Raw genomic sequence first — 19,850 nt, 5'->3', positions numbered from 1 at the left:
GCAACTAATTCCATATAGTTTTAAAAAGTGCGTCAGCCAGTGGTTCTCAGCTAGGGTGATTTTGCTGCCTAGGGCATTTGGCAATGTCTAGAGGTATTTTTTGATTGTCACAACTGTGAGAATCCTACTGGAATCTAGTAAACAGAGGTCAAAGGTGCAGTTAAACACCATACAATGTACCAGATAGCCCCCACAACAAAGCCAGCAGCACCAAAGTTGAAAAATCTTGAACTAGGCCAACATACTGATGGCCAAACAAAACATTATTTGCAGACGGCCGTTTGGCTGGGGTGCCAGCAGTCGTCTAGTCCTCATAAAGCTGTATTATAAATCTATGTATGTAGGAAAGATGCAGGTACCTGTGCTCTTTATGTTCTAATAACTGGCAGTCCCGACATGTCAGTTTGTCACATGTTTCACAGTAAAGTTTCAGCTGCTCCTTCTTATGAAAAGGACAAAACACTGGTCGCTGACTGGTCACACCAACTGCCTCTGTAGAGACAATGGGAGGCAAAAGAAGAAAATTAACGTAACTGAATAGTAAATAATTATTAGATTGTTCATTTAAATTAAAGTCCATTGAGATATAAAGGAGCTACAGTTTCACTGACACCACCATTACCAGCAGGTTTTACAGATAATAAAATATTAAGTATTTTTTGCATTTCTGGAGGAAAAGATAAATGAGCTTTCCACTTTTCAGTGTAAAAATTAAAATTAATTCAGGAGGAAAAGAAAGTGTGTAGCTAAAAAGATGTTTTATGAAATTAAAAAACCTTAATAGCCCAGATAAGTGAACGGAACCAACTGGAATGTTTTGTATTCCAAATGTGGGAATTTTTTTTTTAATGTAATGCAGAAAAATCTAATAAAAATGTATAAAAGAGGTGGTGGAAAAATTATTTCCCCACTTTTGCAAAATTCCTAACAGAGGATACCCATTAACACAGAGATAATCATAAAGTTTACACTATTACACTGTAGTCATCCACATAACTTCTTAATAGTTATCTAGAGTGGAGATAAAACTGGGCAGTGCTTATGTTACAATGTTAAATAGAAAAATTAGAATACAAATAAATACAATGACTGATTCAACAATACCAAGGTAAGCTGAGAGGAATTAAAAATAAAATTAATGAACTAAAAAATATATTGAGGGTAATTAGATAAATTTAGGGATAAAAACAAAAGGTAAACTACTATTTAGTCATATCAAAAAGGGAAAAATATATAAAATTCTGAACAAAAAAAGGAAAACCACCAGATAGAGAAAATTAGCAATGTATTAAAAGAATACTAAAAGCACAACACATCAAGACCAAATGGAATTAATTCCAGCAAAGCAAAAAATGGTTCAATATTACTATTGTCATAGCTCCCTGTACCCTTCTCCTTGAGGTTCATATCATCTGGGCATCACAGTAGATGATGGGTGACCATACATCCTTAGTTGGCTTGGGACATCCTGGTTTGTACCTGCTCTTCAGGAGTAATTATTTATAGAGCTTCTGATTTAGATAATTATGACATCATGTCATCCCTTTATAGACTTCCTTTATTTACGAAGTATTTCAATCCTGACTCATAGTCATCCTCCTAGCCCTTAGTCTCATCATCATCCTGGATGATTCAGAAGTCCACAGAGAGTACCACATAAAGACAAGCCTCTCAGACTTTTTTATCTCTAGAGACCTGTACTTCATTTTAGCTACTTATTCCATTTCATACACACCATGGTCCCACCCTAGATTTATTGTCCATTACTGTTCCATTTCTATAATCATAAATTCAAATATCCCACTCTAATAACTTCTACTTTCTAACTTCCCAATTCTTAAACTACTCTCACCGTACCTCACTGATATTTCTAGTCCCTAACCATTTCTTTCGCCCTATCAACTGACACTGTCAACTTCACTTTCTTTATACAGTTAAAATCCCCAAATTCTTCATGTCAACACATGCCTATATCCACATCTCTTATCCTGTGGAACTTCTAGAATGTTGGTCCAGCTAAACCCCAACCCTAAATAGTTCAATTCTTCTCTATAAATTTATCAGACTGCCGAGGACTGATAGAGGAAGTTTTAAGGACTATAGCAAATGTAACCTTGATGCTACCAAGCAATCCTATTTCCAAAGCTAGAGCTCTCTTTCAACTGGAGTTATTTCAAATATCCTCCATATTTCTTACCTTTCAGTCCTATTTCCTCTGCTCTCTTTTTCAATAGATGGCTGACTTTACAGAAAAACAGAAGTCTTTCTAGAACTAATCTATTAAATTTACCTGAGTATATACCTGGCCTTTTCTCTTTTGTGTCTCTTCTTCATCAGTGTTCTCAGAAATTATATCCCCCTTTTCCTGTATCTCAAGACTCCCAGCCTCATCTCTTCTCCTCTTCTTGCATCTTACTCTCCAGCTACACTCAACGTTCCCCCTCCGGAAATTTGTGCATGTGCTTCAGTTTTCCCCACCCTTCTCATCCTTGAAGTTCCAGATGTGGCCTTCAATGTAAATCCCCAAATCTGAGTTTGGTACTCCTTTCATGTGCTCCTACAGAACTTATGAGGCTAAACTATGATTGCTAATTTGTTCACAGTCTTCATCATACTAATAACTCCTGGAGGGTAGGAAGTACCTATCTTATTCACTTTTTCATCTCTTTAATCTAGCAAAGTTCCTGGAATATAGAATAGGCATACAAACACTGGTTGACTCAATGAATAAAAAGCAGTGGATTTATTTTTAAACAGAAATATACTAATGAGCCATAAAAATCAACAAAATGTTGATAAATATTACAACATCGATAAAACCTGAAAACACTACTGTGGTTAAGTGAAATGAGCCAGACATTGAGGGACAAATTACCCTATGATTCCACTTGCATGAAATATCTAGAATAAGCAAATTCATTGAGACAGATAGTAGATTAAAGGTTAGCAGAGAATGGTGAGGAGAGGGGAATGGGCAATTATTATTTATTGGGTACAGTTTCTTTTGGAAGGGCTAAAAAAGTTTTGGAAATGGTGGTGATGGTTGCCTAATACTTTGAATACAATTAGTGCCAATGATTTGTACACTTAAAAATGGTTAGAATGTCAGATTTTAAGTTACACATATTTTACTATACAAAAAATGTTATTAGTGAACTTTACATTATAAGCAACACAATAAGAACCCAGAAAACATAATTAAATACATAAAAAGCAAAGCTTCTTTGGTTATCTACATAACAAATATCATGAAACAGGTTTACTACAAGAATATCAGAGAGAAAAGAGTTGTAAAACTTTTTTTAAGCCCACCCCTTATCATCTTAAAAATAAGAGATGAGAGAATATAAGTTTAAAAATTTTTTTAAATTTTTATTGGAATATAGTTGCTTTACAATGTTGTGTTAGTTTCTACCGTACAGCAAAATGAGTCATGTATACATATATCCCCTCTTTTTTGGATTTCCTTCCCATTTAGGTCACTATAGTGCATTAAGTAGAGTTCCCTGTGCTATACAGTATGTTCTCGTTGGTTGCCTATTTTATACATAATATCAATAGTGTATATAGAAAATAAGATTTTTTTTCTTCTTTTCTTTGCGTTATGCTGGCCTCTCACTGTTGTGGCCTCTCCCGTTGCGGAGCACAGGCTCCGGACGCGCAGGCTCAGCGGCCATGGCTCACGGGCCCAGCCGCTCCGCGGCATGTGGGATCTTCCCGGACCGGGGCACAAACCCGTGTCCCCTGCATTGGCAGGCGGACTCTCAAACACTGTGCCACCAGGGAAGCCCCGAAAATAAGTTTTAAAGGCAATTTTTTCACATGTTGTACATTCATACCAAATTAAGGCAATTACAGGAGAAGGAGGGTTGTGTGTATAAATATAAAGCAGAATTCTGTATCTATTCATACTGACCAACACTGACAAGTATTCAAATTCAGCCATAATATAGACTTCCTTGTAGTAAAAGACAAGAGTATATTTAATGCTTATGAGTGTATCAAAACAAGTTAGTAGGGCTTCCCTGATGGCACAGTGGTTGAGAGTCCGCCTGCCGATGCAGGGGACACGGGTTCCTGCCCCGGTCCGGGAAGATCCCACATGTCGTGGGGCGGCTGGGCCCCGTGAGCCATGGCCGCTGAGCCTGTGCATCTGGAGCCTGTGTTCCGCAACGGGAGAGGCCACAACAGTGAGAGGCCCGCGTACCGCAAAACAACAAAACAACAAGTTAACATGGGAAAGAAAGAATGACTTGGGAGGGATAGAGAAAAAACGAAATTTAAAAATTAATTTATTACCTGGAGATACTTCCTCTTTCTGTCTCACAGTGTGGTCTTTTGTGAATTTCACCCTTTGATGAGCTCTGATGCATGTCTTGCAGAGCCATTCAACACACTCTACACAAAACCCATTAGCTTCTGCATTGTCCTCACAGCTTGTACATACCTAATAAAAGAAACGTCACATCAATTTTTGAGAAGAAAAGGTGGTCACATGACTAATCATATATAAATGATATACCAACTATACTTGACTCTATCAGTTATCTTAACAGTGTTCATAAATTTAAACTGACACTATGTTTTAAATTATAAACATATGAAATGGAAATATAAGGACATTGCCCTTAGTTCAATACATCAAATATTCTAGGCACTATGCTAACTGCTGAGGATATAACCATCAGAAAAAGCAAACACAATCCCTGCCCTTATGACACCCAGCCTCCTAGATGACGTGTAGGTTCAAATCCCAGTTCCCCTACTTACTGGATGAGTACTTGGACAGGTTACTTAGAATGCTCATCTTTAAAATAAGGGTAATAACATAAATTTTACTGAGTGGTTGTAAAGATAAATTTTACTGAGTGGTTATGAATTTTACTGAGTGGTTGTGAAGAAGTCAAACATTACTGAAACAATACTACTAATACATAACTACAAATTGAGAAGTGCCATAAAGGAAAAAGTATGAGAAGCTAGAAGAACATATGATGGGGGAAAGTGATCTGTTTTTAGTGGGGTTGAATGGTTGCGGAAAATGAGAGGAGAGATTACCCAGGCAAGGCTTTCTCTAAAGAGATCATATTTGCACCAAGATAAGAAAGTTGAGTCATCAATTACTGATGAAAGCTTTCTAGGCAGAAAGAACAGCATGTACCAAAGCCTCCAGCAAGAACATGGCAGGTTCAAAGAAGTGACAGAAAGCCAGTAGGACTCAAGTGGAGAGATCAAGGGGAAAACTGGCAACAGAAGGAGCTGGTGGCAAGGCAGGGGCCAGATCAAGAAGGATCATGTGGCAATTTTGGTCTTTGTCTCAGAAGTCTCCTAAAAGCTTTTAAGTAAGTAAGTGACATGGCCAGATGTGCATTTTAAAAATCACTGTCCCTGCAATGTAGAGAAGAGATTAGAAAAAGGGCAAGTGCTTCTGCACAGAGATAGGTAGGAGCCCTTTGCCGTGGTAGAAGTGGAGATGAATGAAGGAGATTTGGGAAGTAAAACTGACTGGTTTGGAGGATGCACTGGATATGAAATGAAGAAGAGATAGCACCTTTTTTTCCAGCTTATATAACTGTGTAGATGGTGGCAATATTCTCTGAGAACAGGTATTAAGGTTACACAACAGATAAGCAGTCCTCATGATATCATTTGTGGCTGGGAAAAAAATTTTTCCCCTCAGTCAGTGGTTTACATTAGCCAAATTCCAAATACCTGGATAATATTTCCATAAACCAAAACCTGCCCTTTCTCAGTTCTTGTCTTCTACCTTTCTAACATCATTTGATGCCACTGACTCTTACTTCCTAGAAATCATTTGGATTCCTTAACCCTTCCAGATTCTCTTATCTCCCAGATTGCCTCTCTGGACCCCGCCACTACTCTTTCTCCTCTGATTCTGTAGATTTTTGTTAGGTCTAGGGATTGGTCTCACCTACTCCCTCGGCTTCAACTATCACCTCTATAAGTATGTCACCTAAAACTTAATCTCCACATTATGCGGCAAAAGGAGTATGGGATTTCTATACATAATGTTAAGGAAGGACCTCTAGTATAAAAAGTAAAAGTAAAAAAGCAAAGTGTTAAAGCATATCATACCACTGCTTATCTAGGAAAGATGAGGATGGGATGGGATGGGATGACTTATTTGCTTGAATCTTAAAAATAACATAAAATTACTTAGATTATAAAATAATATTAAAAGTGTAAGGATAAAACATAAAAGAAATTAAATGGTTAGCTATAAGGTAGAGCAAAAATAAGGTAGAGGGGTAGGTGAGATGGAGATAGAAGTTTGAGTTCTCTGAATATACTCTTGTTTCATAGATTTTATTTTGGAACCAGTATATGAATGTTCTATATGTAGTTAAACAAATTTCAAATTAAAAAAAACTAAAGCCCTAAACAAAACTCTAAACAAAAGCAAAATGAAACTAATGAACCTGCCTATCAAGTGGGTGGCTTAACCATATAGAGAAGAATTACTTATTTCAAGTAACTTTAAAACATGATGATTTGATTGAATATCTCCAGTACATACATATAGTAATTATTGTCTTCTATGTTTTCTGTTTTGACAGAGATCATGCTATAATTTCCACTTCCAGTACTAACTCAATTCTTCTATACTCTTACTCTGCAAGGCTCAATTATGCTTAATGAGCTGGCTCCACATTAGATTCCAGCAATAGGTGGTGCTGGAGGAAGACTGCAATGCCAGCGGAAAAAGGGACTTGATCGTCTTAGTTGGCTTCCTGTTTGCTTGAGTTTTCTGTGAACATCTACAATGCTAGATTCAACTTCAAAATGTCAATATATACTTGTTATATTTTCCCTTTCTCTCTTTTTAAAATAGAAAGTATCTGTTAAATCATTCTCCTCAACGTCCTAGAAAAATGACCAACTCAATGGTGATGAGCGCCCCTAGTATCCATATTGTGCTCTCTAAATACCATTTCAGACTAAAAGGAACCAAGGCTCCTAGAAGAACCAACCACCTGCTGGTTCCAGGTGTAGAACAGAAAATGAACAATATCTTGTCAAAACAGAAAGCAAGGGAGATAACAGTGCCACTGCGATTGTATCAAAAGGGCTCAGGAATCCTCACTGCCAAGATGGCACAAATTGAGCACCAATAAGGATAACTACAACACATTTTATGTTAAAAATCCATGAGCTCAAAACAATAAACACACGTACACACCACTCATTAGTCACCTCTGAAGAATGCTAAGAAACTAAGTCACTACTCTAATAATTAGAAACTAAAGTGAAAGAATCAAGCATTTAACCACCTTTCCTGTATAACCTAAGAATAGAAGAAGGAAGCTTTTTTCTTTCTCTTCCAGTTGAGAAATAAAGGGGAATGACAGAATGAAAATGTCACCATTTTTCAAAGTCCTAATGAAATATGGAATCTTGGCAGTGCTCATTAACGCCATTAACATCAGGAAAAAGACAAGCAGACATCATAAGCTTCCTGCTTGAAATACACACAGACATATGGATGAAAGTATTCTTATGAAACAGCCTCTACATTTTTATCACCAGTTTACACAAAATACAGGAGACAGGGAAGCATGTTAAATGACTTAAGGAGAGGTCAGCAAAATTCAGAATAAGGCTAACTCTACTGGACTAACAACCCAGTTTATCCAGCAAATATGTTAAAAGGAAGGAAAAAGAAAGCCAAGCAAGGTGAAGGGGACATCTGAAATTAATTAAAAGATATGTTTGAGACAAACCAACCAAATGCATGGTAAGTTCTCCAGCATTTCAGGCTGCCTCATTAAGAGGAGGCAAAAGATTCAAGACTTAATACACTTACCTGATTAGACTTTTCTACTGTACTGCTGGGAACCTCAGTAGTGTCCTTCACAAAAAAATTATCTATGATGTGTCTCTCGGCACATTCTTGGCTGCAAACTGGACATCGAATGACTCCCACTGGGAAAGACAAAATTGTGTTCTAAGTTGTTTTTGGTTAAATTCAAGTATAACTGACATAACATTAAAATTAGTTTAAGGTGTACAATGTAATGATTTGATATTTGTATATATCACAAAATGATCACCACAAAAATTCAGTTAACATCTGTCACCATGAACAATTACAACTTCTTTTTTCTGGTGGTGAGAACTTTTAAGATCCACTCCTCTAGCTACTTTCAAATATACAATACAGTATTCCTAACTATAGTCACCATGCTGTACATTACATCCCCATGACTAACTCATTTTATAACTGGAAATTTCTACCTTTTGACCCTTTTCACCCATTTCGCCCCCCCCACCCCCACTTCAGGCAACCACCAATTCTGTTCTTTATATCCATGAGCTCACATTCTAAGTTTATACATACTGAGTCCTAACCCAACACATCTCATCCAAACTGTGAATGGATTCTGTGAATGTCCACTCTCTTCAAATTCATACCTATTACTTAACACAAAGCAATTCAATTTATGTATATACAGGGGTTTTAGATGCGTGTGTGCACCCACACGTGTGTGTATACATATGATGTGTATGTGTATATGTCCCACACTAGTATATTAAATGATGAATAAGTGCTCATAATTTTAAATGAGATACCCTTCCAAATAAATATCCTTCTGACTATTCTTTTTATTGTTTAGCAACTTCTCTCACAGTGTTTTTCAAATAGAGATGTACAGAATCATACGGAGACTTTAAAAGAATGAGAGTTCTGGATCTCTCTGGACCTATGGAATCAGGATTTCTGAAAGTGGAACACAGACATACCCATTTTGTTTATGTTTGTTTTTGTTCTGAATCTTGATTCAGAAACACCAATCTGCTTCCTTTATCAAGTGCAAATAGTATTCCTTTGGGTGGGGGTGGGGTGTGAATCTTTCATAGTGCTTGGTAAAACAATAAATAATTAATAATTGTGAATGAATTAAAATCTAAATTTTTAATTAAATTAAAAAAATTAATATAAACTTGATGGAGTAATTTGTACCAAGGAGACTGCAGTAAGGTTCCCAGATACATTTTATTCAAAATGAAATGCATAAGAATGAACACAATCCAAAGGTCAATTTCATTTGTATATACAAGCAATAAACAAAAATTTTAATTAAAAAAACTATTTTACAATAGCAACAAAAAAAGTACTTAGTAGTAAAATTTTTTAAATGTATAAGGCCATTGTGTAGAAAAATGTTAAGCTATATTTAGAATCATTAAAAAAAAAATCTAAGTAATGAAAACACCATGTTCTTGATGGTAAAGATGCCAGTTCTCCCCAGACATGTCTATACATTCAATGCAGTTTTTAATAATAATACCAACAGGGATTGCAATAGAGTTTTGACAAGCTGGGGAAACATGTCTAACAAATAACACAGTAAACATATAAAGCTATGGTAATTAAGATGGTGTGATATTATGAAAGGATAAACAAAAATGGAACAGAATATACGTACCAGAAACACAAGACAGATGTGGCACTAGAAGCTGGTGGAAAGGGGGCGCTATAGTTTGCTACAGTGGGAGAAGGACGAAACCAGATCTCTCAATTCAAAAAAAAAATTCTCCAAGGGGGGAAAGCAGGGGTGGGTGGGGTGGTGGGATGAACTGGGAGACTGGGATGGACATACATACACTAATATGTATAAAATAGATAACTAGTAAGAACCTGTTGTAAAAAAAATAATAATAAAATAAAATTCAAAAAAAATTCTTTTGGATAGGATAGATTTAGAACTTTAAAACTTTCAAGAGGAAATACAGGAGAGTATCTGTGTAACCTTAGAGCTGGAATAAATTTCGCAATCAAGAAACAAAGAGCAATGGGCTTCCCTGGTGGCGCAGTGGTTGAGAGTCCGCCTGCCGATGCAGGGGACACGGATTTGTGCCCCCGTCCGGGAGGATCCCACATACCGTGGAGCGGCTGGGCCCGTGAGCCATGGCCACTGGGCCTGCGCGTCCGGAGCCTGTGCTCCGCAGTGGGAGAGGCTACAGCAGTGAGAGGCCCACGTACCGCAAAAAAAAAAAAAGAAACAAAGAGCAAGAGCATAAGAGAAAGATGAATAAGTTCATTAAAGTTAAGAAGTACAGTTAGACAAAAGATTACCATGAAGAAAGTGAGACGATAAGCCCCGGACTGGGAGAAGATATACCTGACACACAGCACTGACAAGAAATTAGTAATTAAAATCTGTAAAAATGTGACAATGCATTTCACAAAATAGAAAGATTGAGGAAACATGTTTTTCCTTATTCCAGATAAGTACAGCTAAAGACTCTAGACATTCTACATAAAACTGAGAAAGGTAGACAGGAGGCAGACTGTCTAGAGACCTCAGGACCCAAGGAATGACAATGGTGAGTTCACTGGGTTTTCTTTTAGCCTCATATATGCCAAAGTAGGTGCTCATGAAGCTACCATCTCAGAAATATCAACAGGTGTAAACAAAAAAAAGTCCACAAAAGCCTGCTCCCTTTATCCAGAGGACAGGAAAAGGGCAGCCTGGCAAGAAAGAAAACTACTCCAGCAAAACACCACAGAAAAAAATGTGCTTCCTCTCCCACCATCAAAGACCCAATGGGAAGCCTAGACTTCTACCCTGGCCAAGCAGAAACCAGGTGCCCCAACCATCTCCTGCTGGCTGTGTCAGAGAAGCCTGGTGGGGAGTTAGGGCTTTGGTCCTCACTGGGTGGTAATGAGGCCCCCAGCAGTGTCTGTGGAGACTGTGTGAGGAGCCTGAGCTTGTAACTCCAGGACAGTAATGAGGTACCCCTCCACCTCCATGCTGAAGGGTAGTGGAAAGTCTGGACTTTTATCGCTATTTACCAGTAACCTCCCTCGCCCCTATATCCCCACTCCTTAGATGTGTCAATGAAGAACACATGGGAAGCAGTAAGTAGGCACCCATACCCCTACTAGCCAGGGAGGTATCAACAGAGGCCTGGTGGGAGCATCAACTTCCACACCATTGACCAGTAAGGAGGAGGGCCTCCCTCTCAGGATATCAAAGGATGCAGCAAGTAGAACTTAGACCTCAACCTTTGCCTCACAGGAGGCAGGAAATAGTAAATATAAGAGCAGAAGCGAATGAAACTGAAAACTGAAAAGTCAATTCAACAAAAAGCTCGTTATTCAAAAAGGTCAATAAAATTAACAAACCTCCAACAAGACTGACAAAGACAAAGGAGAAGACACAACTTACCAAACATAAAGAACAAAAAATGGGGGTATCACTAGAGACCATACAGACAGCAAAAGAATGACAGAGAAATATTAACACTACTCACACAAAATGACAATATAAGTAAAATGGACCAATTCCTCAAAAGGCACAAACAAATGTGAAATAACCTGAACAGCCTTTTTAACTACATGGAAATCAGCTGTAAACAAAATGAAATACTAACAAACATGTATATTACTTGTATGCTGAAAACTACAAAATTAAGAAATCAAGAAAGATCTAAATATATGGAGAGACAACGTTCATGGATAGAGATAACTAATGTAGTAAAGAGGTCAATTCTTAATGTGATCTACCAGTTTAACAGAATTCCTAATACAAACCCAATAATATTTTTTTTGTAGATATAGACAATATTGCTTTAATATTTATATTAAAAGGCAAATGAAGGACTTCCCTGTGGCACAGTGGTTAAGACTCTGCCTGCCAATGCAGGGGACACAGGTTCGATCCTTGGTCTGGGAAGATCCCACATGCCGCGGAGCAACTAAGCCTATGTGCCACAACTACTGAGCCCACAGGTCACAACTACTGAAGCCTGCGCGCTCTAGGCCCTCATGCTGCAACTACTGAGCCTGCATGCCTAGAGCACGTGCTCCGCAATAAGAGAAGGCACTGTAATGAGAAGCCCGCACACCACAACGAAGAGTAGCACCTGCTCGCTGTAACTAGAGAAAGCCCACGCGCAGCAAAGAAGACCCAACACAGCCATAAATAAATAAATAATAAATAAATAGCAAATGCATTATAATAGCTGAATCGATAATGGAAAGAAGAATAAAGCGGAGGAATCACTCTATCCAATTTCAAGGCTTATATAGCAACAGTAATCAGGAATGCCTGTTATTGACCAAAGAATAGACACACAGATGAATGAAATAGAATAGAGACCTGAAACAGACCTATACAAGTAGGGCCAACTGATTTCTGACAGAGGTGCAAAAGCATCTTTATACTGATTAAGTCCAAAATGCTGATGAGAGATATACTGTGTTCATGGATTGGAAGACTCATCACAGTAAAGATGTCAATTCTCCCCAAACTGATCTATAGGCTAGTGTATTCCTATCAAAATCCTAGCTAGATCTCTTTGTAAATATAGACAAGATTATTCCAAGATTTATGCGGAAAAGGAAAGGAACTAGCATAGCTAAAGCAAGTCTGGAAAAAGAAAAATATCGTAAGAAGACTCACTATCCAATATTAATACTTACATATAGTGAGTTAGACAGGGTAGTATTGGCAGTATACATGCACAGATGAATGGAACAGAATACAGCACCCAGAAATACACCCACACAAGTAAGCGCAACTGATTCTGGACAAAAAGTATGAGAACAATTCTTTGGAAGAAGGAAAGACTTTTCAACAAATTGTTGAAACAACAGGATATTCATAGGCAAAAACTGGACTTCAAACTAACCTTCACATTTTATATAAAAATTAACTCAAAGTGGATCAGATTTAAATATAAAACATAAAACTATAAAATCTTTGGAAGAAAACAGGAGAAAATCTTAAGGACGTAAGACTTGCTGAAGGTCTTAGACATATCAAAGACAATCCATAAAAGAAAAATACGGATGAATTTGATTTCATGAAAATTTAAGACTTTTGCTCTGCAAAAGGCCTATGAAGATGAAAAGACAAGCGACACACTGGGAGAAAATATTTGCAAAACACAGATCTGACGAAGGATTCATATCTACAATATATAAAGAACTCTTAAAACTCAAAAAAACAAAAACCCAATTAGAAAATAGGCAAAAGACATGAAGAGACATTTCATCAATAAGGATATGCACATGGCAAATAAGCACATAAGATGTTCCACATCACTAGCCATCAGGTAAATAAATGCAAATTAAGATCATGATGGGATACCAGCACAGAGCTATTAAAACAGCTAAAATAAAATGTAGTGACAATGCCAAATGCTGACAAAAAATGTGGAGATATTAGATCTCTTATATATTCCCACTGGGAATGTAAAATAATAGAGCCACTGTGGAAAACAGTTTGGCAGTTTCTTTAAAAAGCTAAACATAACATTTATCATATGAATCAGCAATCTCATTCCTGGGCAGAAATAAATTTAGGTTCACACAAAAATCTGAATACAAATATCGTAATTCAGTGTTATTCATATTAGCCCAAAACTTGAAACAACCTAAATCTCTGTAAATAAGTTAATGGTTAAATAAACTGTGGTACATCCATACCATGGGATAACAGTCACCAATCAAAGGGAACTAATTATTGATATATGCAACAAACTGGATGGATCTTAAGGGCATTAGTGTTTTTTAAAAAGCCAATTTCCAAAGGTCTTATGAATGATCCACTTACATAACATTCTCAAAATGACAAGATTATAGAGATGGGAAACAGACTACTACTTTTCCTGAAATTAGGGACAACGGGGTGTGGGGAGAGAGGGTAGGTTTGACGATAAACGGGTAACAAGAGGGAGAGCTTTGGTGATGGAATAGTTCTGCGTCTTGATTGTGACGTTATATGAATCTACACATGTGATAAAGTTGCATTACAACTATACTCACTGGGCTTCCCTGGTGGCGCAGTGGTTGAGAGTCCGCCTGCCGATGCAGGGGACACGGGTTTGTGCCCCGGTCCAGGAAGATCCCACATGCCGCGGAGCGGCTGGGCCCGTGAGCCATGGCCGCTGAGCCTGCGCGTCCGGAGCCTGTGCTCCACAACGGGAGAGGCCACAATAGTGAGAGGCCCGTGTACCGCCAAAAAAAAAAAAAAACCCGCACACACACAAAAACACTCTACTCACTACTGTAACAATGTTAATTTCCTGGTTTTGATACTGCACTGTAATTATATAAGAAGTAATCAATGGAAAAAACTGGGTACAAAGGATCTCTCTGTAACTTCCCATGAATCTATTATTATTTCAAAATAAAAAGTTAAAAAAAAACTAAAAACATTTATTTAGTGCTCTCCTTATATGTACTGCTTTATCCTCATACAAATGAGGAAATGGAGATCAGAGAATCTGATTAACTTGACCAAGGTCACACAGTAGTGGAGCTGTGATTTGAACCCATGGCTGACTGACCCCAGAGTGCAGTGTACTACCACACTTTACAAAAATGTCTTAGAAAGCCATGGGTTCACAGATTGCATCATTTTGACAGATAGGATATTAGTCCACGAATTAAGGATCCCATTTGTTGTAAAATGGATGGCTAGTGGGAAGCTGCTGCATAGCACAGGGAGATCAGCCGGATGCTTTGTGAAGCCTAGAGGGGTGGGATAGGGAGGGTGGGAGGGAGGCTCAAGAGGGAGGGGATATGGGGATATATGTATACATATAGCTGATTCACTTTGTTGTATAGCAGAAACTAACACAACATTGTAAAGCAATTATACTCTAATAAAGACATTAAAAAAAAAAGAAAGAATCCCATTTACGTATGGTGGTGAGTTTGACCTAAATGAATTTAAACCCAAATAAATGCTAGCTCAACAATACTCTGTTACCCAGGAAAAGTTAGTGGGAAAATGTAATTTCTGTTCCAGTCTGAGCACATTTAAAGTTCCTCTATACAGACTGGTAGAGATCAGCATCTGGAATATATCCTTTTAGAAATTAGAGTGATTAAAATCTGATTAACTAAAGAAAAATAATTCTGTGGGAAGTGTGTAGATATTTTCTTCAGTCATTCATCACTGTGTACTTAATGGCCATGTTTTTTTTTCTGTTATTTAGTGGGTTGAAAAAATTTTAAATGGTGCATAGCCTCCTTTAAGTCTGTTTTCAAATGTTACCTTTGATGATGCCTGCACCCCCATCCACCTTCCTGCACCACAGATTCCCCTAATCCTGCTCTAATTCTTTTCTCTCTGGCAGTTATCCTTCAGTTTCATTTATTTATATTTATTGTTTATTGTCTGACTATCCCAAGTAAAATGTAAATTGTCTGGTTAGTTCACAGATATTCCAAAGCACCTAAACATGTACCTGGCACATAGCAGTACTCAATAAATATTTGGTGAATGAGTGAATGAACTCCCTTAGCGATGCACACACCTTGTGATCCACAGTTTCACCATGGAGAAACTCTTCAGCATCAGGAAACATGCTCAACAATGTTCATAGCACCATTTTTCAGAAAAGTCCACAAGTAGAAACAATCCAAATGTCCATCAACAACTGTGGTATATTCAAATAATAGAACACTATACAGCAATAAAATCAATGCATGTAAATTACAGATGGCTGAATCCTCAAAAATATGTTAAGTAAGTCCCAGAAGAATATGTATTATACTATCAAAGTTCAAAAATAATATATAAGAAAGCATATATAGCTGATAAACTATAAAGAAAAACAAGGGAATGATGAACACAAAATTCTGGACAGTGGCTAGGCTATGCCTAGGATGGAGGAAAGGATAAGCAGCTCCCCTCCAATACTAATTTCAAGCCCATCTATTCCTGAACCAAACCATTTCGAAGGCCTAAGAGCACATGGAGATAAACAGGTTGCAAGCCAATGAAACCTCATGCCCAGTCTAGGGTTAAAAGAGAGCCTGAGGACTAGTAAGCAGCTAGTCAGCTCTAGTGCATTAAGTATTATCCCCATTTTACAGATCAGGAAACTGAGCGCCATGACTTGCCTGTGGTCATTCAACTACTAACTGGCAACTCTGGAATTTGAATTCTGCGTACCATCTTATGTACATTCTACATGGAAACTATTTAAATAAAAAGGATCTAGCATGGACTTTAAAGCTATATAGACCTATATTATTCCTCTTTATTGACTGTTCTATATCCCCTAAACAATCTTTCTGAGCCTCTATTTCCTCTTCTGTAAAGTAACAGTACATGATAATCATGATAATGGTTACCATATTGAGAACTTATTGTGCTCTGGTTATAGTGCTAAGTATTCCATGCTCAACAGAACAAATTTGAGGCAGAACTGTTATAAGGATTATATTAATAAATGTATAAAAAGGGCCTAACGATGTTGGGCTGGTACCTGGTAAACCTGTACATCATACTCTATGCCCCCAATTAAAATCAGGTAACAGTTGACTCCTTCTGAAAGGACCAGCACAACCTCACCTACCTCATTCCCTCAAATCATCTACTAAAGACTTTCACAAATGAACTCTGAGTCATAGAGGTACCTCAGCCTAACAAGGAACAATGAAGCCAAACGTTGGTAAATCTCAAATTTGCATCTTTACCCATACTTCATTCCCAAGCTCAAGATGTACCTTGTCAGTAGAAGAAAAAATAAGGCACTGCATATTATACAGTAAATACCTGAATGCCTATATGAAGAAAGTGATTCTTTGACACACTATCCTGGAAAGGGTGGGGATACTGCAGAAACATAATAAAGTTCCCATTTTTGAAAAGGGAAAATTTGAAATCGGAAAGGCAAGCAGGGAGTCAACTTTAATTCAAGAGAAATAGTAAAGCAAACAGACTAGTACAAATGGTACAAATTGCTTCTCTTTGCTGTTGCCAGAATATGTGCTGGTAACAAGCTAAACAAGGAAATCAACTATTTATTAATCAAGTTGAAAGAGCTAACAATTCAGTATTATATTTATCTGTATTTTAAAGGAAAAGGACTGTTGAAGTTATATGTAAGTTTCTGTGCTTGCCAAAAGAAATCATGAAAGATGTTTAATTATAAGGTCATAAAAACATGACTGATATAAGAGATTAATGATAGATCATAAATTACACATTTATAAAAGTAGCTGGACTTAAAATTACTAGGATCCGGTTTTATTCTTTTTATTCTACGAATTAAATATTTACAGTTTTGGGGCTTTGAGATGTAAATATGATTTGCTATCTCCTTTGTGAAATTTTAGTGTCTAAACCTAAGCATAATGCAGGGCTTATGCTTTGAAATTAAGTACTAGGAATGGCTGGCAACTCTTTGCCCATCTCCATAAAAGAGACGTATGTGGCTTCAAAGCCTCTTATTACACACTGTGGATCACAGACATAAGTGAGTTGAAGGATAGGACCATGAGATGGAGCACCACCAGTCAGGCAACCTTATTTCAACATCCATGGGAGAAAAAGGAGAGGATCTATATAATGCAAAATAGTGCTCTGTCCATGGTCCTGTCAATACCATTGATGGCTTGCTACTTAAGCATATGGGTGTGAATATAACAAAAGACCCAATTAGATGCTACCTACAAGAAACGCAATTTAAATACACACACAGGTTTAAAAAAATGAAAGGATGGAAACAGATACACATTCAAATAATAAGCATATGAAACCCTGAGGACTTTATAATAGTATCAGACAGAGCAGACTACATAACTAGAACTATTACCAGATATAAAGTGAGGACAGTGTATAATGATAAAGAGCTTGATTCCTCACCAAGACATATAATCCTAAATGCTCAAGTACCTAATTAACATGTCAGAACACATCATGTAAAAACGGATACAGCTCTAAAGAGAAACAGACAGATCCACATGACAGTTGGAGATTTCAGCTCTCCTCTCAGTAATCAATAGAGCAACAGACAGAAAATCGGTAAAGACATAAAAGACTTGAACAAAAGAATCAAATAACTTGATCCAATTGATGTTTAAAGAACACCTAATGTTAGAATACATATTCTTAAAGTGTGAATGGAATATTCACCAAGATATAACATACTCTGGGCAATAATCCAAGTATGGGTTAAAAGAACTAAAAACACACAAAATATGTTCCATGAGTACAATGAGATAAACTCAGAAATCAGTAACAGAGAGAACTGGAAAACCTCCGAATATTTGGAAACTGAACAACTTACTTCCAACCAACCTGTGTGTTAATGAAGAAAGGTCTAAAAACAAATGGTCTAAGCATTCTCCTCCAGAAGCCAGAAGAGCAAATCAATCCACCAAAAAAAGTAGAAGGAAGGAAATTATAAGGAGCAGAATACAATGAAGAAGAAAGAAAATGGCAATAAAGAAAAAAAAAATCAATGAAACCAAAGCCAGTTCTTGGGGGTGGGGGAAAAATTAATAAACCTCTAGCTAGACTGATCAAGGAAAAAGAAAAAAAACGACCAAAATCAAAAGTAAAAGAGGCCATTTCTACAGATTCCATGGAGCTTAAAAAAGTATGGGAATATTGTCAACTTGACTAAATGTGTTGATTCTTTAAAAGAAACAATTATCAGAATCTTCTCAAGAAGAAACAGAGAACTTGAATATATCAATTAAAGCAATTGAATTCGTACTTAAAACCTGTCCCATAAAGAAAAGTCTAGACCTAAAAGGGACCACTGGATCCCATCAAACATTTAAAGATAATACTAACTCTAAACAATTCTTTTAGAAAATAGAGGAGGGACACTTTATAAGGCCAATATTACCCTGATATTAAAATCAAGGAAAGAAAAGTACAGACCAATATCTCATTAATGAAATATCAGAAAATCAAATTCAGAATACATAAAATTGATAATACATCAGTTAAGTAGGGTTTATTACAGAAGTGAAGGGTTGGTTGAGCATTCAAATCAATTGAAGTAATTCACTATATTAACAAAATAAAGGAGAAAAGCCATATGATCATCTTTGAAAATTTCAACACTCATGGAAGATTTAAAAAAAAAACCTCTCAGCAACCTAGAAATAGAATGAAACTTCCTCAACCTGATAAAGACCATGTATGAAAATCCTACACCTAACATATTTAATGATGAAATGCTTTCTGGTGTGATTTGGAAGAAGGCAAGGGTATCCACTCTCACAACTTCTATTCCAAGTTGTTTTAGTGTCTTTAGATAAAGAAATAATATTTTCAGTTTTAAAAGTTTACTTTTTTATTTTGGAATATAATTATTTTTGAATATGTAAAATATTTACATGGTTCAAAAGTCAAAAACTGTATTAGAAAGTATACCAGATTTCACTCCCATCCCTAACCCTCTTATCCATTTCATTCCATCTACCCCACTTCCTATAGGTAACCATTTTTATTAAACCATGTTTGTGGTTTATCCTTCTAAGTAACTTTATTTTTCTGTCCATAAAAGTTCTTTTTGCAAAAATACATTTTTTCAAACACAAAAACTAGCAAACTACTATATACAAAGTATATAGCATCTTCTTTGGAGTATTCTTACCTAACAAGGTTTAACATGAATTTAATCAACTAAACTACTAGTGGAGAGGAATGACTTAAAAAGCCTATGAGGGAACACCACACAAATCCAGAATGCAAAATATTTTATAATCTAACTGATTGGTTCTCCCCACCAAGTACAAATGATAGAAATGAAGATAGAAGAGGAACTATTCTAGATTAATAAAGGCTTAAGAAATATGATATCCAAATATCATGCTGTATAGCTAATCCTTGACTGGATTCTGGTTTGAACAAAACAACTTAAAGGACATTTTTGGGGGGTAAATGTGAAGATGGACTTGTACTAGAACACTAGGAAATAATAGCTATTTTAGTTGTCCATCCATGCTAATAATGATATTGGGAGTATCAAGGTTACTCTCCTTATTTTTTTTTTTTTTGCGGTACGCGGGCCTCTCACTGTTGTGGCCTCTCCCGTTGCGGAGCACAGGCTCCGGACGCGCA

At 36.9% G+C, this 19,850-nt stretch overlaps 1 protein-coding gene across 2 annotated transcripts in view; it reads right to left on the bottom strand.

The window, feature by feature from the left end:
* TRIM24 (tripartite motif containing 24) overlaps positions 1–19,850 on the bottom strand; it is a 91,167-nt gene that overhangs the window by 44,804 nt on the left and 26,513 nt on the right. For both annotated transcript variants that reach the window (XM_007466598.1, XM_007466599.1), the window contains exons 2-4: positions 7,826–7,944; positions 4,300–4,447; positions 360–492 (exon numbers count right to left, since the gene is read on the bottom strand). In XM_007466598.1, the coding sequence (XP_007466660.1) occupies positions 360–492; positions 4,300–4,447; positions 7,826–7,944 (400 nt within the window). The remainder of the gene's footprint in view (positions 1–359; positions 493–4,299; positions 4,448–7,825; positions 7,945–19,850) is intronic.

Source organism: Lipotes vexillifer, unplaced genomic scaffold, assembly GCF_000442215.2.
Source record: "Lipotes vexillifer unplaced genomic scaffold, Lipotes_vexillifer_v1.1 scaffold71, whole genome shotgun sequence".
NCBI classification, from domain to species: Eukaryota; Metazoa; Chordata; class Mammalia; order Artiodactyla; family Lipotidae; genus Lipotes; species Lipotes vexillifer.
This window is presented reverse-complemented; position numbering and strand designations above follow the sequence as displayed.